This window comes from Terrapene carolina, unplaced genomic scaffold, assembly GCF_002925995.2.
Source record: "Terrapene carolina triunguis isolate 2854851 unplaced genomic scaffold, T_m_triunguis-2.0 Scaffold112, whole genome shotgun sequence".
Taxonomy (NCBI): domain Eukaryota; kingdom Metazoa; phylum Chordata; order Testudines; family Emydidae; genus Terrapene; species Terrapene triunguis.
In genome coordinates this window covers 9,256,273-9,279,294 of record NW_020664463.1, presented here as the reverse complement: position 1 = coordinate 9,279,294, position 23,022 = coordinate 9,256,273, and the positions used below count along the sequence as shown (strand labels likewise).

Here is a 23,022-nt window from a genome sequence, read left to right as displayed (position 1 = left end):
ACAATGGTTATAGTGTCATACCAGGCTAAATGGCACTTCATTATTTTTAAAATTGAAATTGTCTGACTATATTTGATTGTATCCCACTCTCTTCCTTGGGAATCACTGATATACTTTTGATGCCCACACTCTGCGAAGACTTATGCAAATACACATTAACTTTAAACCATCTCAATAGGGCCACTGGGAGTGTAACAAACTTCCATGTTTACCAAAACTAAAAAGTAATAGAAAGTCAACCTGAAATAAAGAGGAAATGTATTAAAATAAAAATTTTTATATAAACAAGCCAAGTTCATTTTATATTATTCATTCCCAATAAGACTAAGTCACATGGTTAAAGTGAAACGAGTGTTTGAAAGACGGGGGTCTTAGACAGTAAGCTCTCAGGGTAGAGGCAGTGTCTCTGAACGTGTTTTAACAGCACTTAACATAATGGGGCTTGATCCCATAGTATAAAATAATAAATCAAGGCATAGTATTTATACCACATTCCTCGCTGTGATATCTGAGCATCTTAATAGGAGTAGTAAGAGTTCTTGGGTGAAATCCTGCCCCTATCTGAAGTTAGTGGGAGTTTTGCCATTAACTTAATCGGGTCTAGAATTTCACCCCATGTGTAGAGCTCCCACTGAAATTATGGGAGATTCATATGCAAAGGGTTTAAGGGATCAAATTGATTAGTAGGTGAACCTTTTGATACGGACTCCCACAGTATTCTTGCCAGCAAGTTAAAAAAAGTATGGATTGGATGAATGGACTATAAGGTGGATAGAAAACTGGCTAGATTGTCGGGCTCAACGGGTAGTGATCAACAGCTCGATGTCTAGTTGGCAGCCGGTATCAAGAGGAGTGCCCCAGGGGTCGGTCCTAGAGCCAGTTTTGTCAACATCTTTATTAATGATCTGGATGATGGGATTAATTGCACCCTCAACAAGTTCGCAGATGACACTAAGCTGGGGGGAGAGGTAGAGACAATGGAGGGTAGGGATAGGGTCCAGAGTGACCTAGACAAATTGGAGGATTGGGCCAAAAGAAATCTGATGAGGTTCAACAAGGACAAGTGAAGAATTCTGCACTTAGGAAGGAAGAATCCCGTGCACCGCTACAGGCTGGAGACTAACTGCCTAAGCAGCAGTTCTGCAGAAAAGGACCTGGGGATTACAGTGGACGAGAAGCTGGATAGGAGTCAGCAGTGTGCCCTTGTTGCCAAGAATGCCAACGGTATATTGGTCTGTATTAGTGGGAGCATTGCCAGCAGATCGAGGGAAGTGATTATTCCCCTCTATTCGGCACTGGTGAGGCCACACCTAGAGTATTGTATCCAGTTTTGGTCCCCCCACTACAGAAGGGATGTGGACAAATTGGAGAGAGTATAGCAGAGGGCAACAAAAATGATTAGGGGGCTGAGGCACATGACTTACAAGGAGAGGCTGAGGGAACTGGGGTTATTTAGTCTGCAGAAGAGAAGAGTGAGGGGGGATTTGATAGCAGCCTTCAATTACACCTCTACCTCGATATAACGCGACCCGATATAACATGAATTTGGATATAACACAGTAAAGCAGCGCTCGGGGGAGGGGGAGGGGGGGAGGCTGCACACTCCGGCGGATCAAAGCAGGTTCGATATAACATGGTTTCACCTATAACGCAGTAAGATTTTTTGGCTCCCGAGAACTGCATTATATCGGGGTAGAGGTGTACCTGAAGGGGGGTTCCAAAGAGGATGGAGCTAGGCTGTTCTCAGTAGTGGCAGATGACAAAACAAGAAGCAATGGTCTCAAGTTGCAGTGGGGGAGGTCTAGGTTGGATATTAGGAAAAACTATTTCACTAGAAGGGTGGTGAAGCACTGGAATGGGTTATCTAGGGAGGTGGTGGAATCTCCATCCTTAAAGATTTTTAAGGCCTGGCTTGACAAAGCCTTGGCTGGGATGATTTAGTTGGTGTTGGTCCTGCTTTGAGCAGGGGATTGGACTAGATGACCTCCTGAGGTCTCTTCCAACCCTAATATTCTATGAAGATATTATAATCCTAAATTGGACAACTCCATCCCTCTGTATATATTCACACAAGTTTTTGCAAAATTTAAGTAAAAATTTTAATCCCATTAATTTTGTTTTCCTATACAGCGGTTTTTACATAAGAACTTTCATAGTGGGTCAGATCAATGGCCAATCTAGCCCAATATTCGGTCTTCTGACAGCAGCCAATGCCAGAACCTTCAGATGGAATGAAGAGAACCTGGCAGTTTTGAGCGATCTATCCTGTCATCCAGTCCCAGTTTCTCGCAGTTGGAGGTTTAGGGACACCTGGAGCATAGATTGCATCCTTCACCAAACTAACAGCCATTGATGGACCTATGCTCCCTGAACTTATCCAATTATTTTTTGGATGCAGTTTATACTTTTGGCCTTCACAACTTCCTCTACCAATGAGCTCCACAGGTTGGCTGAGTTGTGTGAAGAAGTACTTCCTTATGTTAGTCTTAAACCTAATGCCTATTAATTTCATTGGGTGATCTCTAGTTCTTGTGTTATGTAAACGAGTAAATAACACATCCCTATTCACCTTCTCCATACCAGTCTTGATTTTATAAACCTGTGTCATATCCCTCCTTAGACATCTTTTATCTAAGCTGAACAGTCCCAGTCTTTTTATTCTCTCCTAGTATGGAAGCTGTTCCATATCCCTAATCATTTTTGTTGCTCTTCTCTCTGCCTTTTCCAATTCTAATCTATACTTTTTGAGATGGGGTGACCAGAACTACATGCTGTATTAAAGGTATGGATGTACCATGGATTTATATAGCAGCATTATGACATTTTCTGTTTTATTATCTATCCCTTTCCTAATGGGTCCTAACATCCTGTTAGCTTTTATTTTTTTGGCAGATGAATGTTTTCAGAAAACAATCCATGATGATTCCAAGATCCCCCTCTTGAATAGTAACAGCTAATTTAGACACTATCATTGTGTATGAATAGTTGGGATATTTTTATTCCCTAATGTGCATTACTTTGCACTTATCATTGAATTAGCCACATCACTTGGAATCTTTGCCCACTCCTGCATTTCTTACACACCTGGAGCTCCAGGTAACATCCATGTGTTCCTTCCTGTGCAAGGAATGCAAGATCAGGCCCCTTATTGTGCATAGTTAGCTGTAATTAGAGCTGACTGTAAAGTAGTCAGTAGGTGCTACAAAAAGCTTTAATATTTTTTAAAGAATTTGTGCAAAATGTTTCCAACGTCATTGATTTTTATCAACAAACAAGACCTCCTGAAAATCAAAAAACACTCAATTATTTTCCTCTGTCTTTTTTCAGTAATAAAAGGGAAATAAGAGAAATGGGGGAAAGTGGAGAAAAACAGGAGGAGCCAAGATCCTATCTCATGCCCCTCTGAAAACAATTTTTAAAAATCCTGACTATTTTGGAGGGGTGAGGTGGAGGAAGTTCCTCTCCCCACCCCAATCAAAAAACTGCAAAAGGTTTCATTGGGGGGGGGAGGGGAACAGCTGTCATTTAAAAAAGTTTTAAACACAAGAAATTAAATCAGTTCCAACCACAATTTTTTTTTTTTTTTTTTGGCATCAAACATTTCTATTAAGGCACATGTTCTGTCTGTTTAAATCCTTGCACTCCTACCAGCATAATATAGAAGAGATATCACCCAGGTTTAAAGCTTATATAAAGAAAAAAGATACTCTTTGTAACAACCTTTCTTCCGCTCTAAATTCTACATAGTAGTTTAAAATTCCTCCTTTTGCTGAAAAGTATTGTAGGAGATGCAATATTTCTACATTCATTGTAGCTAATCCCTTAGCTTTAACTGGTGGCTAACAGTCAAGTTTTGTGTAATTCTACCTTAATTACTTGTGGGGGAATTCTGTGCCATTGCGCATGCACAGAATTCATGTCCCCCACATATTTCTTTGCTTCCCCGCAGAAAATTAAGGGAAAGCAAATGGAAGCCACAAGAGCCATCATGCACCCCTGCCCGGCAGCGCGGGCGCATTGTTTCGGGCACCCAGAGCAGCCAGTGGAGAGTTCAATCACTGGGTGGGGGAAGAGGGCTGGAGATGCTGCAGCTGGTGGCTCCTACCCTGCACCAGGCTCAGCTGGGGGGTGGGGGGAGAAGAGAACAATGGGACTTCCTCTTCCCCTGCAAGGGGCAGTCGAGGCCAGGTCAGACCCAGCCCCAGAAAAAAACTCCCCGGCTGCAGGAAGCTCTGCACCCCCCCTTCCTGCACCCATTGCTCTTCAGTCACAAGGGAGGGGTCCCTTTACGGGGAGATGCTCCCCCAATCCACCCAACTCCCCTGCACCCAGACCCCCCTCTGAGCCCTTCCACACTGCCTCCAGACCCTACCCCCTGCACCCAGTCCAACCCCGCTGAACCCCCTGCACTCAACCCCCCTCCCTGACAAACCTAACCCCCACACCTGGACCACACTGATGAGCACCCCAAATCCAGACCCCCCCCACTGAACTCCAATCAGCTGCATCTGTATCTCCCTCACCAAGTCCCATTCCCCCAACACCCAGACACCCCCGACTGAACTCTCCACACCCAGACCCTCCTCTGCTTAGCCCTAACCACCTTCATCTGGATCTCTCTGCACCCAGAACCCCTTCCAAAAAAGCCCCTGTGCATCCAGATTCCCCCTGACCCAGACCCCCAACCAAGCTGCTCACACCCAGACTGCCCCACACAGAGACCTCTCATCCCACACCTGGATCCCTCCACACTTGGATCTTGCTGGACTGAGCCTACTTGTCCCCCACCTGGATTGGGGGCCACGGCTGGGCATGTCCGAGAGATTCCATCTCTCTTGCTTACTGACTTGGTGCACCAGCATGGAGGGGCAGAGCCCAGGGTACTTCTGGAGCAGGCCTGGCCATTGTGCTGTGTCAAGGTTGGGTGCAGCCTTATTGCTGAGTCTGTTCAGGTGAAGGAGGGGGCAGCTCCAGGGTGATCTCCCACCTCTGTGCAGCCAGTGGCCTGTGCTCCCCACTGCCATGTTTAAGCCTCCACATTTATTTATTGACAAATAAAATTTGCAGAACTTTAAAATATTGTGTGCAGATTTTTTTTTCCACAGAATTTTTAATTATTTGGTGCAGAATTCCTCAGGAGTATTAACTTAATGATAGTTATAATATTGCGGTTCAGATAGAGAATACAAGAAATGGGTTACATTTAACTGCAATACTGTACATTTCTTCTAAACAGGGACCACTCTAATGTCAGAACTACTGTAAATTCATGTTTTACTTCTTCCTATCAAAGTCTGCCTAACTTTTCATTATTAATTATAATTAATCTTCAAATGTAAGTGTGTCCACTAGGAACTGTACAGACACTTCAGGATGGTCCCCGTCCGAGGAGATCACAATTTTTATGAATCTTAGTATCACTATTTTACTTCATGTTTCCCAATTACTATTCTTAATTATCCAAAATATAATAATCTACCAAGAGACTGCTAGTGGTGTTTTGAACTGTTTGTAATGAGGGAAGACACATGTTGGGTTGTTTTCCAAACTACCCTGCAACTGAGAAACTGGCTCACAACATGCAAACTTTCTATACTGCCATATCTGTTGAGTTGAGATGCTTACATAGGAAGTGTTACAGAAATGCAAATTACTTTTCTTATATTCTAAATGAAGTCTCCTTTCCCATCAACAGAAGCACCTGAATATCTTCTGAGGGAGGAGAGGGAGAATACCACACAAAATGAATGATATACAGCAGAACTTCATTAAGCCAAATACCTTATAACAAGTTTGCATAGACAAATGGCAGTCTATCCCATTGATCAAGAAAGATTTGAGAGCAGAGGTCTTCGTGAGATCACATACATTAAGACTTACTGATTATTGTACAAATAATGAATTTATAATGGTTCTTCATTGCTGGGAGGCAGCCATGTCTAATGGTTAGAGCAAAAAAGACCACCAGACTTTACCTTAAATGACACTTAAAACTAGCTCTAAACAATGACTGTTTGCTATTTTTATTTTTTGAATACCTGAATGTCTGAGAGATTCCCTCCCCACAAACACACATTTTAAAGCAGGCTTGCTCAGGCATTTTTTATAAAGTTATAGTAAAAACCAAGAGCCATACTATGAAGATTTTCAAGTGGTGAAAGAAACAAATGATTTTAAATAGCAAAGGCAAAGCTTAATTTAGCAAGTTTCTTTAGACACAAAAAACCTTTCAATTTACAGAAGTGCTAAACGACAGGTCAGTCATGAGAAACGCTGTGCCAGCTGTTCAATCAGAACGTTTTACCACCACAGCTGGGCAACCAAGACAGTGCAAAGAAAACCTAGTGATAAACGTGTATGTGTAGGATGTTGCAAAAGGGTGAAACTAGTGATGAAAATTCCTTCTTCCCTTCCCCCGTTAACTTCTCTTAACAGTGTGAACGCAACTGAACACACACTGCTTTCTAGGACATGCAGCTGCTGTAAGACCTGAGATAAAAGACACCAGCCCTAGGAAACAATTCCTTCAGCGTGTATTTGCTACACAAACATCTGCAAATTAAGAGTCACAACTGCACTAAATAGTAACTTGGGTCAACAGTTGGCCATTACATGTCTTAGTAACAGCAAACTCTTTTATTGGTGTCCGATTGCTTGGTATCCAGTAGAAAAGCTCATTTTCATCTTTTAAAAATCCCTGACTTTTCAGTGAAAGATTTCTGTGCTGAGTAAATTACATTTTCAGCATAGAACTACCACTCACACACAGACTTTGTTCTGACTCTTCTGCAGCTATGGCTGATAAAAATGTTCGTACGTTATACTAAATCACCACCTTTTGACTGTGTTCGCTTATTCTCCTCTCCTGCTTTGCCAAGCTCTAAATAACATCAAGCACAAATTGTAGAGCCTTGCAGTGCAACATGTTGGCCTTTAACCTCAAGAAATGGCGACCGCCTCCGAACGTACCATTGGATTGATTTTATCCAAAGAGCTATGAATGAAAGCAGTCCCCACACTGCCTGCTAAAACTAATTACATTTTTAGGTGGAACAGACAATTCTTTCACTATTAGACTGATGTTTGGCTCAGGTTGCAGTAACTCCCTGATCAGGCTCCAGGCTGGGACTAGGTTTCACAACTGTTTATTTTTAAGAAAACGTTACTTTGTGAGGCAGGCCTCTCTCTCCCACCCCAGTCTTATACATCTCAAGAGGGAGGTTTCGACTTGGGATCCACCACTTCTATCTGGCTAGTATGGCTGGGGCATTTCCTCCTTCCAATACCCTCCCGCCTTGCCTTGGAGAGAGGGTGTAGTGGAAAGAATTCTTAAACCTGATGGTTCCTCCTGTCTTCTCTCCTTTGGGGGAAAGTTCAGTGCCGGCTGTGTGATTCTCTTTAAGGAATGTCCCTGGTTGACTCAGGCAAGAACCAGACTTGCTAGGAGACAATAGGCATACTTGTGCCTTCCCCTGACATCATCTCCAAGCACCTAAATGCCATACATGACAACCAGGGAAGGCGGAGTCCCAGAGTCACGCTTGGGAAATGATAGGGGAGCTGTGTGGCCAGGTAAGCTGTACGTGGCCAGCATGTGGAAAGCCCTTCTCCCCTGTAACCTTTCTGTGGGCTCAGATATGTAAAAGTAACTGTGGTAATAAGGGGGCCCTTTCATGGCAGTGTAAGCACTTGCCCACCACAGGGTGGTGAGGTAAGGCTTAGTGAGTTAGTGCTGGTAACGTGCTTTGAGGATGAAAGTGCTAAGTAGCAATAGTATTATAGTAATGTTACCTGGTGATTGACTCAGATCTTTAGCAACAATATTAAGTTCAGCTCCATTAATTTTCTAAAAATCAGATGTTAATTCATACGCAGTGCTGCCAAATAACACAAACTAAAATGTGAAACCTGCGGGAAAGATCAGCCTCATTAAGCAATCCCTCAAAATCATTGGGCTCAATTACCTCCATGAGTTGCACCAGCAGAACCCAGGCTTTGCACCCCTGGGAGCAGAAAGTCCACTCAGATGTAGCAGCAAAGGTTTCCATCTGCAACCCCTTCTCCTCTGGTAGGAGCCCAGAATTAGCTCACATAGTTCCTGAATTGGCTGGGTGTCTACCAGAGATACAGCACATCTCCTGGACAGCCGCCATCTGCTGGGTTACTACGGAATCCCAGATGGAATTTAAAGCCTGAGCATCCCATTGGGTGAAACGTCTTTCCTCATCCTCTGATGCAGCTGCCTCTATGGGGGATGTGGGGATGTGCTGCAATTTGCAATAATGGGAGTGAATCTGGCCCATTTAAGTACACTTCTCCTCAACCTTTGTTAGCAGGCCTTCTTCTTTCAGAAACTGATATTTGCTGGTTTGAATTTACAAGGAGGATATATTTCCCCACAAATAAGCAGTATCTGTATTAGCTTAAGCATCATTCCACTGCAACGGCTCAGAAAAAGTTGTCAAGCAAACATTTTATTGTCTGACCACATCTCTCTAATGGGCAGTTTCAGATGTTTTAAAACAAGGTTTGATATGACATGATAGGAAATGATCCAAGTTCATGCATAAAACACAACATTAAATACTACAGTAACTAATTTTAATGCTTCCTGAATTGATCAAAATATTCGTAAGAGGTACACTAACAGCTCAGTTTATTTCTCTATCCTTTGTTTTTACTGTTATTCTTGGAGAAAAGTGTTCTTTTGGAGAGAAGTATGCAGGTGCAGGAGCATGAGCACTGGAACTGCCAAAAGTTACCCTTTAAAGCTACAGAGACTTCATATTTGCCACATCAGATCAAAGCATATAATCTATCTAGAGCAACATCCAGAATTCAGTGCTTCAATGGCAGATGAACACCCCGCTACAGAATTCAGTGCTTCAATGGCAGATGAACACCCCGCTCCTCAAATATACACCTTGTCAAGTGTACAGTGCTGTACACAGAAGTAGGAACTGATTCTTCCCAGAACTTCAGCTTATGCCCTGAACTATGAGATTTGATTACCGTCACTGTTATTTTAATTTGCATAGCTAAGATAGTTACTGATGATGCAGTTATCCAGCTCTTTTAAAAATCCTGCCACAGTGCATCTTAAAGAATTAAGCTTCAGTTACTTGTTATTTACCAACTCCATATTTGTATACTACTGTAACACAATTACTGTTGATGGCAGGTCTTTTCTAAATGTAGCTGTACATTAAAATGAGTAAGGAATGAATGAGAGACAATTAAGTGATTTTGTGTAAAATAGTATGTTTGATTTATGTCAACTATCATTACCCTATGATACACAAAGCCTCTTCTGGGGGAATAAAAGCAAACAATTTACCATATCATTACAGCTTACTCTTTATGTTGATGAATACTGTATTTAAAGAAGTAATTCTTTTTTATCATCATTTACAGGCTTATCATACATCTGTCATCATACAATTTCAGAAGTTTATCAACCAGCTTCACATTTAAATAATCTCCCTACATTTGAGAGGGAATAAAGCATGGTCATTAACAAAATAAATATGGACAGAATAAAAAGTTAGGGACAATTGAAAAAAAACAAACAAACGGGCCCAATCCTCCCTGCTGGATAAAACCCATTGGGTTAGATTGTTCATACCCAACTCATGTGTGTGAGAAGTCATACCCCTGCAGTTCACCATTTACTCCAGTGGGCACAGGATCAGACCCTCAGTGATCACCAATGTAAGGGTTGCACAATCAGGCCTATGATGGATGATGTTATCGGGGTCCAGACTGCATACCCTGCTTGGATTACACTATCCCTGTTGTATGCCTAGGCACAGGGGCATGATCCAAAAGTATTGAAAGTCAATAGGAGTTTTACCATTGACCTCTGTTTTCTTTGGATCAGGCCTCAAAGCGAGAAATATGAGAATACCTAACTGCCATAAATATTTGCTTCCCATATCAACTAAATTCATATTAACTTGTTTTCCTTGAAATAAAAATGCCATTCAAAGTTTGCTTTTAGGGATTTTTGTTTTTAAAATCTAACAAGTAATAATATTTAAAATGAACCCAAAAAGCAGCATACACTGAAGCCCACTGAAGTTCACCTTTCTTAATTCAAGACACATTTTAATTAGAGTCAGGAAGTCACATATAGCACAAAAACACAAGATAAAACCATATCCATTATATATGCTACAATAACATGTTTCTCATGCTTAAATATTTTGGCCAACATTCACCACTAAGAAAGACAATGAAATGTAAAATTGTTAAGTATTTCAGTTATTGCTGTAAATAAAAACAAAACTGATACACCTATTGTACTTCTGGAATGGAGAGGATGAAACAGTTTAAGATTTCTGCTTATTCTGAGGCACACATCATAGAGTATGCACAGCAAAACATAGTGATGTTTTTATTATTGTATACACTACCAAAACAAGATTTATCCACAGCCTGGAAATTTGCAAAACTGCAGTCAACATTTAAATAGGATATTTAAAAACAAAAGACAAACAAATAAACAAACCACATCAATACTTTACAATCAAGATGACCCACTCATTTGTAAGGCAGAAATGAAGAAAATAATCAAAGTTCAATACATCCCACCAACAATCTGAGAATGAGGAAACTGTATCTCTGGTTAAAGACACACATAAGAAAGAAAGAACGAAAGAAAGAATAACTACTAACTAGTAATACACCGAGAGGCTAAACCTGTTTAAAGACTTATTTATTTCCATTCGAGATTTTAATCATAGCGATATCGGCATGTAATGCCAATGGAAAGTGACTTTTGGTGTGTATCTGAAATATACTGTTCTAACCCAAAGGTTGATTTGTTTTGGGTTTTTTTAAAGCATCAGATTTACAGCATGTACAAGACTCTTCTACTTCTGTTTGCATTTTCACTTTTATCCCAATCACTGCCACTGTAGTTCAGTTAAAAATATAAACCAAGCAAAAAGCTGAGCTGGCAAGCTACAGGCCTGATCCAAAACCCACTGAAGTCAACAGAAAGGTTCCCATTGACTTCAATGGGTTTTGGATCTGGCCCTATGAGCCAGATTTTCTTTTTTCAAATGCTGTATCCGTGTAGAGATTAAACTGGCACATATTTAAAATAGAACAGAACACTCCTAAACCAGACTGTGTAATTGACTGCCTCCACACCCCACAGGATCTCATACCTGCCAGACACACCTGAACCTATTTATTGACCTTTACTGTTTAGAGTACTTTATCTAGTCACAGATCTGACTGAGTTCAACTCCCATCCCAGAGAGGTCATACCTGCAAAACAACAACAGATTTGGGTTCATCTCTCACTATGCCCACTCCAAAGAGCCCACGCAGCGATAGGCACCCATGAAACACAGATCTTCCCTGTCTCCCGAAGTCTAAGAGACATGCTGACCTCCAGCCTTTTGGGGAGCATCTCTCAACCATCTGGATTAATTTTAAAGGCAGGTTTTTAAAGCCTCTCACGTGGTTGAAAAAGGGGTTCTGCTGTGTATTTGAGTCTCACTCATTTAAAAACTGTACCTCAGTTGCAGCCCTGGAGTCTCTATCTAGCCCAGGCTTTGGAGCTGGGGGAAGAGAACATGAAGAATAAACCTGCCAAGTTAGAAATTGAAAAGGTGACATGGGAGAACCCCTTACTGGGAATTTTAACTCTCTCTCCCCCTGGTGGTGATGAATTTTGAGGTGGCAGATTTGGTAAGAGATTTTAAATCTCACTTGCCACCTTTTTAGAAATCTCAGCTCATTCAACTTATCCCTCACTCACAACACAGCCTGATATACACACACACACACCCGTGTCCCACAGCCTCTCCATTGGGGCTGAGGGTGCAAGGGGGAGACAGGAGTGGAGCCAGGGCATTGTCCTTATTTCTCTGAACAAGTACGGATTCCTCTAGGACTCTCTCCCGTCCTTAGTGTCTCTCTCCAGCAGCCCCACACAGCTAATACTATCCCCCCTGAGCCTGGATGGCTATGGCTGCGATTGCTGCCTCACGGTAGTGGGGGGGGGGGGGGGGAGAGAGAAGAGATTCCCAGTCTCCAATGACAGGATCTCTCTCTCTCTCTCTCTCTCTCTCTCTGCACCAAAGACACAGGCTCCTTCCCCTCCTCCCACCTGCAGCAGCACAGAGACGCTCGGCGGGGGGCACTTCCCTCCCCGGGCAGAGCTCTGCCTGCAGCCTGGGCTCCCTGCAGCACTCACCTCCCTGCGCCTGGCTGCCGGCTCCTGCGTCCCCGCACTGCCCGCTGCAGCCTCGCTCTGCGCGATCACTTCCCCCGCCTGGGCCGCTCATGCGAGCAGGGGGAGGGCGGCAGCGGCAGCAGGGATCTAATCGGAGGGCTGTTTACTAGCCAGCTCTCGCGAGAGCTCAGGGCAGCAGCAGGGAGGGGGGCGAGGGGTGGGGGCCTGTGACAGCTCTTTGCAGGCGGGAGTCCTCTATTTAGCCCCAGCACATGCCGCTGCGCGCACCGCGCCGCCCCTCCGCATGCAGCGGGGCCAGCTGCTCCCCGCTTCCTGTGCGCTCCTCCCGGCCACCTCCCCGGCCCTCCTGCTGGCAGGGCAGCGCCTTGCAGCGGGGGCTGGCTACAAAGTGTCCTCAGCGCTCCGCGACACAGTGTCCGCAGGACAGTGCCCGGGGGCGGGTCGCGTGTGTCCTGTCGGACAAATTACCGCCCAGTGGCAACCCCTCTTAAAGTCAGTGTGCGCCCGCTCCTCGGATGGGGAGATTCATCCTGGCGCCCCATTGACCTCCGAAGGGCAACGCTGGGTTACACGAGCTGAGCAGCTGCCCCCCCTTTCCTTTAAACTCAGCCAACCCCCCTCAAAGCTTTTTAACAGCCGCTCGTCTCCGTTGGGCAGCTAGGGGTTCAGTCACGGGCTGGCAAATGTAGGGAGATCTCAAAATTGGGAGGGAGGTGTCAATATTAGGGTTCTTTAATTAATATGATGCCCACCTTACACCACTGTACATTAGGTTTAGTGGACCAAATTGTGTGGTGACTTACAAGCCCTTCAAGTTCATTAGGGGTCTTATACACATTAGTGCTCATTGATGAGGATTTATTTAATTGCCTCATTTCAAGTGTCACGGTGTTCATTTATTTTTATCTCATTGTTATAAATGTAGCAAGAGTAATGTGCTAGGCATACTACAGGATATTGTTCATGCACCAGAGATTCCACAGTCCAAGCTGATGTGCATGGGCAGAGCCATGTATTCAATCATCAATCAGTCTCTGTCTGGACCCAAGAGTCCATCTGTGTGAATCAACATTCAGAAATGTTGTGTTTGGTCTATCTGACATGACAAAAGCCTTAAAAAAAAATCACTGCATTTTGATCTGGATATGTTTCTGGAGAGGATTGGAAATGGAAAAGCTGCACTTTCTGATTATCAGCAGAGAATGACACCACTCTATCTAGTTGTGGTGGATGAGTAAATACGAAATTTCAGAAGAATTAGCAAGGGACAAAAAGGCGCTCTCTCCTCAAAAATAAGCAAATACAAAATAGAAAGCTGGTAGATCTGGAGTAGCCGTACTTTCCGAGAGCAGTCCACTGTGGGCAAAAAAGTCTTTTTACATCTTTACAAATGATGACAAGAAACAGGAGAGAATAGAAAACACCCCTTTTAGAAAAAAATACTGGATATGGCTATCTATTGTGATCAACTTCCCCTGATTGTCTGGAAGTTTGGATTTCACCCCCTTGTTCCTTAGCTGCTAAACCCCTTTAATGTCATCACCTAAACAAAGTTGGGGTTAGTGTAAAAGATGAGCACCAGCTGTGACAATGAAAGTTGAATGAATATTCACAGCATGATGTTACAGTTCCTAACTTGCTGCTACTGCTGTTCCATTGGGTCCTGCCAGCACAGCAGATGGCAAACACTGAACAGTTGTTTTACCAGTGGAAAATTACTGAGTTTTGGGACAAGGGTGGTGAGGCCTTTTTATTAGGAGGAGGGGAAAAAAAATAAAAAATACTATTAGTCCCTTGCATCACATGTCCATACTCACAAAAGCAAGTAAAGTCTATGTGATCCCTTTCTCATTTTAGAAAAGCAAAAGTAATGCACTATTTATTACTTAAAATACATAGTGAACAAGCTTTGATGAATTTTAATGGTCATGAAAAAAGAAAGGTATTTTAAACAAACTTCTGAATCCAACATCAGCCTGACTCAGAGAAATTATTTACTTCAATTCTCCTACTTTTACCTGCCTTTCAAAACAGTTGTTGCACAATTTTCCATTGCAACTCAGGCATGCTTTGTTTTGACTTTGGAATTTCACATTTGCATAAGTGCACCCCCCAGAAGTCCTAGGACCTGATCCTGCACTGGGATTGACTCAACTCCAATTAACTTAAATGGGACTTCTAACATGAGTAAAATTAAGCATGTGGGTATTTGCAGGATCCAAGCCATACGGCAAGCAAGAAAAAGAATATTAAACTCACAAATGCACCACAATGAACCATATAGGAGTCCATCCTGCAAATTCTTAATCATGGAAGTAGGTCCTACTCACATAGATAGGCAGTGTGCAAATTTACAAAGGCACATATGTGGTTATGCCTCATACCCAGTGTCTCACAATTGAATGTTAATACATATCTTGGGCCTGTTCTTGCAAACACTTAAGAAAACGGGTAAGTTTACTCACACAAATAGTCCCAATAACTTCTACATTACTACTCATGTAAGTTTACGCACGCAATTGTTTGCAGGATCACTCCCCTTATTTAGCCAAATAAACCACAAGCTTTTAGGAAGATGTACTTCTTGTCCCACCTTCTGATCTGAGCCCTGAATACATTAAATAATATATGTATCTTTAAAATATATATTGTGTATTTTTGTTAACATTCTATTTCTCTAGATGCCTTTAGCAGACAGTCCAACAAAAATTGTATTGTAAATGCACAGTTCTGATCTCTTACGTCCTAGTTTGTACTTTCCTGAGAGCACAGAATTTTTGTTATATTAATGAAATATAGATACAAGAAAACCAGTCTTGTTCATATACACGTAGCCTAGGGAACAAAATTAAATCATTCATCTAAACAAAATATCGAGGAAATTACTTTAGTCACCTTACGAAGTGTCACCTCATATCCTGGATGTCTTAGCAACTGACAAGAAACCTTCCAAAAAAAAAAAATCAATGTTTTGCCAGTTTTAGAAGCAATCCAAATGACATTTTTCCTTTGTAAGTGGCGGGGGGGAAATGCCTCATTAGATGATTGCTGATTTGGCTTCCATTTCTGCAATAGGATTCAAAGGAACATGACATTGTTGTTCCTGGCACAGGTACATCACATTCCTCATGCTGGAGTTTAAGATGTGACAAATGTGTTTCTTTTTATAAGTGATTACAACTTTTATATACTGAAGTTCACTTAAACAACATCTTCTCTCCAAATATTATTCTTCCTGAGTTCTCTTTGGAGAAGATCCTTTGGGGACCTGCTGATGACTTATTTAGTGCATGATCTTTTCCTTAACCTAAGATACATATGGATTATGGTACAGAACATGTTACAAAAACAACTACATTATTATAATGTAGTCTTAAGAAGCTCACGGTTCCTCAGGAAATACAGTCAGCATATGTCTCTTAAAATACTGGACAGACAGACAGACACACTTTTGATTTGGACTCCCAAATAGACATTAGTGGAATGATGAAAATCTGTATTCAGAAAGAATTTCTTTAATAAAAAAATACCAACATTCTTTAGATAAGAAATATTATTCATAATGAATACAGTTATTCTTTCAGGGCTCTATGCAGCACTGCCCCTATCCACATGTCTGCACTTGTCTCCTCCGTCTTCACCTCTGCCAACTTCCTTCCTTAACACACTCTACATCTTATGTAGCGCCATGTTCTTTCCACATCACCCTCTGCACATGGAACATCCATAAACCGCAAGGAACCTCATTCTTTCCTTACTTAAAAAAAAAATCACTGCTTTCAGCTTGCCTTCCACCTGCAGCCATCTATATGACTTCATGCTCCCAAAATAAAATTTAAAAAGGGAACAAGATCTATGCAAAGAATAAATAACCAAATGATGCAACTTTCTGTTATATCCTGTTCCCTGCTCCTCTGTCTATTTTAGTTCCTGAAACCCTTACTCACATGAGTTATCCCACTGAAGATAGTGGCCCCTAGATCTGTGCACAGCTCTCCATGTTGTTGCTTGAAAGGGGGGTCTCCACAGCACCACATCACCCACTCCAAAACCTACAGAAGCCTCTCCCAAATGTCCATGAGCCACTTGAAGGAGAAATGGAGATGAGGCTGGCCAGCGGGGAAGAGTATCCATGGCCAGGGAGAGAATATACATTATCCCACTCCTGGGGCCATGGAAAATTAGTCAAAAAAAGATAATACAGCCTCAGGCTGTGACACCTTTACTGAGGAGACTTCCCACTCTCCCACCGCCCCCCCTACACACACAGATATCCCAGGGACAGCTGTGATGGCTCCAATGGAGCTGCGCTGCAAGGGAGCTGGTGTGAGGAGGTTAGAATTAATGCCAATGGATGGGTCATCCACGCAGAGAGCCCTAGCCTGCCACGAATCCCAGGGAGCCAACAGTTCTAGGGGCAGGCCCATGCCCATTTCCATAACGAAACAAACACGACTATGTGGGGGTGGGGGGAAATCACCGCAGGGGCTATTTCCTGCACTGGGTGGATCCAACTTAATGCAGCAGTGCCAACTCCAAGAGTTCAAAAACCATGAGTCAGAATCCACCCCCCCCACACACACACACACAAAAAAGTAGTAGAAGAAGACATCATGGTTTCTGGTAAGTGTTCTAATTTTTGAACTTCCGCTGCCCATCCACAATGTGGGAGTGACAATTACAGGTTGAAAATTCAACCGTAGATTCAGATAAAATGTATACACAATCAAATAGGTCTTGGCTTTCCTGTACGCTTGCTCCACAATGTCCCCCTTCCCACCACACACACACACACACTTTCTTCCACCCAGCTCTCCAGAGCCCTCCTTACTACCTTGCTCCCACCAGCTCTAAGTACCCTGACAGGCTCCAGCATAATATCTACCCTCTTATCTCCAGCTTGCATGGATGGTGCTTCTCCTGGGCTCCTTCCTTCATTAACACCCCCTCACTGCACTGTGGTGGAGGTGAGGAGGGAAGCAGTCACTGCTGTGCCATGCTGCTCCAGGATTCTGTTCCACACACAGCACATGGGGAACCCCAGTACTGCAGGTGGCTGCTACAGCACTTAGAGATTAATGAGTCTGCTCCACAGTCTTACCTAACAGCAATATGGCTTTTAGCTGATGCAGTAGAAGCTCATACACTAAGGCTATGTCTACACTACAAAATTAGGTCGGATTTATAGAAGCCGGTTTTATAGAAACCGGTTGTAAGCTCCAGGGGTCCCAGGTTCAATACCGCCCACCGACAACCAGAGTCCGTCAGCATTACAGTTTCATAGCATCCTCTAGTGTATGAAGAGGCAGACTGCAGGCAGGAAATTCCTGAACTGCTGGCGTTCTCTTGCAAGACCCCCCAAAAATCACACTCAAATCATGACACTTGAGACAGTGCTGTAAGTGTTGACAGTAATGCCAGTGGGATTAGTCCTATAAATATAAACTTTTAGGTCCTAATCCTGCAAAGAAATCTACCCACATGGACCCTTAAACCAGCACACAGTCCCTTTGACTTCAGTGCATGACAGATCCCTCTGCAGGAGCAGTATCTTAGACTGTAAGCTCCTGGAAGCAGGATCCTTGTCATGGGTGTCAATAAAATGCCATGCATTTCTATGGTGCTGTAGAAATCATAAATCCTGATTCAACAAAGCTTGTTCTTAGGGCTTAGATGAACTGGATCCTTAGCAAGTTGGTTAGTCCCCATAAACACCCATCAACTGTTGTAGGACTTTTTAAATAAAACATTTAAAAATTAAAGCATAAATGGGACTTTAGGGAGATTCTGTGATTCTCCCATCCCCACTTTATAAATATCCTACATATTGCCTTTTAAATAGAAAGACATATACACTTCCACTGTTGGATTTTGACTAGGCTGTTACTAAACACCTCTCAGTTCTTTGGATGGGCTCTCAACAGCCCCCTCTTAGTTCACAAAGCTTTTATAGTGTACGTCATGCATACACACAGGCCAGATTCATCAAAGCTGACAAATGGAAGTGTTAAGTTGTCCTGCTCTATATCAGCAAGACTGCTTGCATCTCTAAGTATTCATCTCAATGAAGAGCAAATTATGCCTACACCATTGCTTTCAGAGTCATACCTTTAAGTCCATCTAAGGTCTCCATAGGAGCTCTGCTATTAGGAAACATTAAATGGGAAGTGCTCAATCAGTACACTTCCACCTGCCCTCACTATACTCCTGCAAGATCAATACCATCCATTTTTTGGATGGCATGGGCCCTGCTCACTGTTACATACAGATGTCAAAGAAGGCTGACTCATTGAAGCTCAGGGAAGCTGGTACTGTTTGGAAGCTGCCATTTTGTGCTCCAAAATAAAAACTTTGATCTAAAAAGAAAATGTTAGTGAGTTGCAAATCCCCTCCCCCCCCCCCCCCCCAAAATACAAACCACTATAAACTGATGCAGGGATGCCCGCCTACACAGCATGAAACAGAACCCAGAGGGAAGCAGAAGCTTTTCCCATTCATCTTGATGGAATTTTAAAATGTTCAGAATTGCATTTCAGAATTGCATTAACTATTTCAATGCTGATCAAAGGACAACAGAAAAGGGACATGCTCAGTTGAAGTTTCTGCAAGTCAAGCACGGCAAAGAGTATAGACAGAATCGTATTAGGAAGATCTGCATAATTCTAAGGAGCATCTTGTTTTGGGTTGTGAGAAGAGCCTGGGAGGATACCATTCTCTTCTTCTCACCCAGAGATGCAATTAGGAACCCATGCAAGCATTCTTCTCAATGCCAAGCTTGTAAACATAGTGTTGTTCTTTTTACTCTTGGCTGCTGTTCTTTATGAGATTTTCCCTCATACCAAGACAATTGACAACAAATTATATAACTAGACCTTTCATTTTTTAATATGCCACAACCACATGCTGGAATATATTGATCCTAGCACAATTACTATCTCCAGGGGAGAAGAAAAAAAGTGATTACAAGCTAACAGAATAGTTACAAACTTTATGCAGCATCAAACTCACTTAGGGCTTGTCTACACTACCGCGGTAGTTCGACGGCTGGCAATCGAACTTCCGGGTTCGATTTATCGCGTCTGGTGTGGACGCGATAATTCGAACCAGGAAGTGCTCGCCGTCGACTGCGGTACTCCACGTCAGCGAGAGGAGTACCGCGGAGTCGACGGGGGAGCCTGCCTGCCGTGTGTGGACCGCGTCTGAACCGCGGTAAATTCGAACTAAGGTATGTCGACTTCAGCTACGTTATTCACGTAGCTGAAGTTGCGTACCTTAGATCGAATTGGGGTGTTAGTGTAGACCAGGCCTTAGACTACTAATGAAGTAGACCTGAGAGAGGAAAACAATTCCGTTCCATTTCAGATACATTTTGGGCTTGGATTTTCAAGTGAAAATAAAACTGATTAACTAGCACAGCATGCAAAAAAGCAATAAAGGTCTAAAAAAAGACAAGCTGAAGATCTAAAACAATTAAAATAAATAAAAATATGGTTTTGAGTCTTAAGATCTACCAAAAGAAGATCTAATGCTTTCCATTTACTGCTACAGATTCATCCCTACAGTGCTCATTGTCACTCTCTATTGTCACTGTACCTTTCAAGAGACATTTTGTACTTGTCCATTGACATTTAATAGTACCATTTATATGGGGCAAAAATCTCCTAGTTTCGCTGAAACTTCATATAGGACACTATGCCCTGCAATAATTACTCCCATGTTAAGGCATTAACAGTTCTAAAAAAGGAAAGAACAAGAAGGCTGGCTCCACAAAGATGTTTACATTAGGGTTATTAGAGGAAGGATTGTCCAGCTTAGCACACTGACTTAGGCTGTGGGAGAACTGGGTTCATTACCCTGCTCTGGACTTCCTGTGTGACCTTGGGCAAGTCACTGAGCTTCTTTGTGCCTTAGTTTCCCCATCTGCAAAATGGGAATTAGGATTATTAGTTACTTGAAATTTTTCCATCTGCCCTTATTAAACACAAATCCTACTCCTGCAGAGCCACAATGAGGCAGGGCAGAGGTCTACTGAGCAGATCGTGTTGCAGGACTGGGATGCTCATTTCCACCTCTAGGCATTATAATGGATGTGCACCCATAAAAATAGGAAACCATTATGCCAGTGAGTAAACAAACTAGAAGACAAACCCAGCCCAAAATAGATTTCTTAGAGAAATTTAAAAGTTTGACCCCACAATATTTTTACTTCTAACTGGAAGAAAATATTTAGCCAGTTGTTCACACAGACAGTATGTATCAAAAGGTGTAAGAATATGGGAACTGTATGGGGAAGCAATTTTTTTAAACTACATTAATTCTTTGATGTACTGGAGGCAGAGGACCTCCATTAACATGAAAATGAGGGAACTCACCTTGCAATGACAACAGCCAAAAACATGGCTTCGTCAGGTGTAGCTTCTAAGAAATTCACTGGGAGTTTTATTTCCTGAATTTCAGGAGTATGATCCTATGTTCGAATTTTTGTGAACAGTCTCTTTCCAAGTTGACATTTTGATCCTCAGCAATACAGAGGTTGTGTAGCAAAGAGAAATAACCACAAAGGTGTCATCACAGATGCTGCCTGGGGGCGGGGGGGTCTCTTATGAGGGTATGCTTGAGAATTAGTTTTGGGTGTTTGTTTTTCAGGATGGTTGAGAAAGGTAAATCATCATTAGTTCCCTATTTTTGGGTCCTAAGGAGTGTTTGTGGTCATCCCCACCCCCTTTGTGAAGGATCTTTAAGGAGTGAGATCAGCTATTTTCCTATTTGCTGTAGCACAAATGATTTGAATGAATGAGCTACTATATACTTACCTTGGCTAATCAGTCCTTTCCTTCTACATTTTTTCTTCTTGTCTTTTTCTTTTCTTATCCTGCAGATTACCTTTCCTCTCTCCTTGATCCTGCTAAGCTTAAGCACATGGGAGTCTTGTAAAAATCTTTCCTCTAAAAAAAATCTCCTGATATGTAGGGAACCATATAACGTGAGGCTTACTAAAGCTACTCTTTTTTTTGTTTGGCTCTGTTGTCCAGGAAGTAGGAGAGAGAAATGACAAAGCCCATTGCAAACAGATCTGCAACAGGCTTTTGTTTTGTTTGTAAAGTGACTGCAACCTCAGAAGGTGACTCTAAAATCCTCCAATTAAAAAGACTCCTGAACCAAACACAGTTTTGGTTTCATGTACAAATAATAATAATAATAAATAATAAAAAAAACCACCACCTAAAATTCAGAGAGATGCTAGCTCTCGAGACTCCTTATTTAATTGCTGTTTTTCTTCAAGTTCATCACCAGCTTCATTCCCTCCCTCGCTGCACCTGATCCAAAGCCCACTGGGTCATGCCCATTGCGAGCAAATGAAGGACCAGGCTGCATTCAGTAAGAGTAAAGTTTTGTGTTTTTCTTTTTAGTGAGCTCATTCTTCTGCCTAGTCCCCCACTCTTGATCCCATCTGTCCTGTCCTCTCCAATCTGCCCCACCCCAGTCCTGTCTCTTCCCCACCCCTGGATCGTTCTCCCAGTCCCATTCTCCATGCTTTACCCAGTCCCAGTCTCCACCCCTCAGGCTTCTCATCCCCATCCCAGTGTCCTTGCCCAGCCAGTCCTAGCTCTCCACTCAGGCTCATTGTCTGAGTTCCCATCTCTCCCTTTTCCTCACCTCCAGTGCCAGTCTCCTTGCCCAGTCACTCCCAGTTCCCCCCCTACCCACCCCAACTCCTTGTTCTCAGACAGCTCCAGCTCCCCTAGCTCCTCATCCACTCTTTTCACGCTCTTCCTCCCCCCTCCCCCAACTACTAGTTCTAGTCCCTCTTGCGTGGTTTATCATCCAATCTCAGTTGTCCCTCCTCCCCTCCTCTCCCCAACTCCTTGCCCTGATCTTCCCCACCCCTGATGCTTTGTCCTAGTTTATTTGTCCAGCTGGTCCCAGTTCTTTGATCTAGATCCCAGCTCCTGGCCAGCATCAGTGCCATTCCTCCCTCAAGTGGCTCATGAACCTTTGGGAGAGGCTTCTGTAGGTTTTGGAGTGGGCGGTGTGGTGCTGTGGAGACCCCCTTTCAAGCAACAACATAGAAAGCTGTGCACAGATCTTCAGGCCATGATCTTCAGTGGGATAACTCATGTGAATCAGGGACTAAAATAGACATATTAGAGGAGCAGAGAACAGGATATAACAGAAAGTTGCATCATTTGTTTTATTTACTCTATGCATAGATCTTGTTCCCTTTTTTAAATTGTATTTTATTTTGGGAGCATGAAGTCATGTATATTGAAAATCTGATTGTGTCCTTATATCACTGGGCTGGAGCATGCTCAGTTGCTCTGTGGGGATGGTGCATATACAGTTTGGCCACTCACAGGAGCTGTGAAGGGCTGCTGCACTTTCAGTCCGGTTGGTAGTAGGAGCTGTGAGAGGACAGAAGCTTCAGGGAATTTAGCTGCTAAAACCTAAGTCATCACTAATGAGCATGTTTGAACTAACTTTTCAAAGGCTTATAACTTGGCCAAATTTGGGTGAATTTTCACAGAACTAGCAAAAGGCACATCCCTGACACAAAGGGACATCCCTTTGCTAAATGTCATGACTCTGCTCCAAATCACAGGGACACTCAAGCTTCTTAAAGGAAAAAAAGTCACCAGAATTTTTCAACATGGGCAAAATAATGTATTTTTCCCGAACTGCATTCTTGGAAATGGCTGAATAGTTTTGACTGAAATTTTCCAGAAGTAATCAGCCTGAGGCAAACACGAAGCATCTAAAATTTCAGACCAAACTGTTAAAGTATGGCAAAGTAATAAGCAACTGAAAATATG

At 42.8% G+C, this 23,022-nt stretch overlaps 1 protein-coding gene across 1 annotated transcript in view; it reads right to left on the bottom strand.

The window, feature by feature from the left end:
• STK38L (serine/threonine kinase 38 like) overlaps positions 1-12,302 on the bottom strand; it is a 58,559-nt gene extending 46,257 nt beyond the window's left edge. Inside the window, exon 1 of the mRNA XM_026652306.2 lies at positions 12,212-12,302. Within this exon, the coding sequence (XP_026508091.1) occupies positions 12,212-12,302 (91 nt within the window). The remainder of the gene's footprint in view (positions 1-12,211) is intronic.
• Between the last annotated feature and the right edge of the window lie 10,720 nt (positions 12,303-23,022).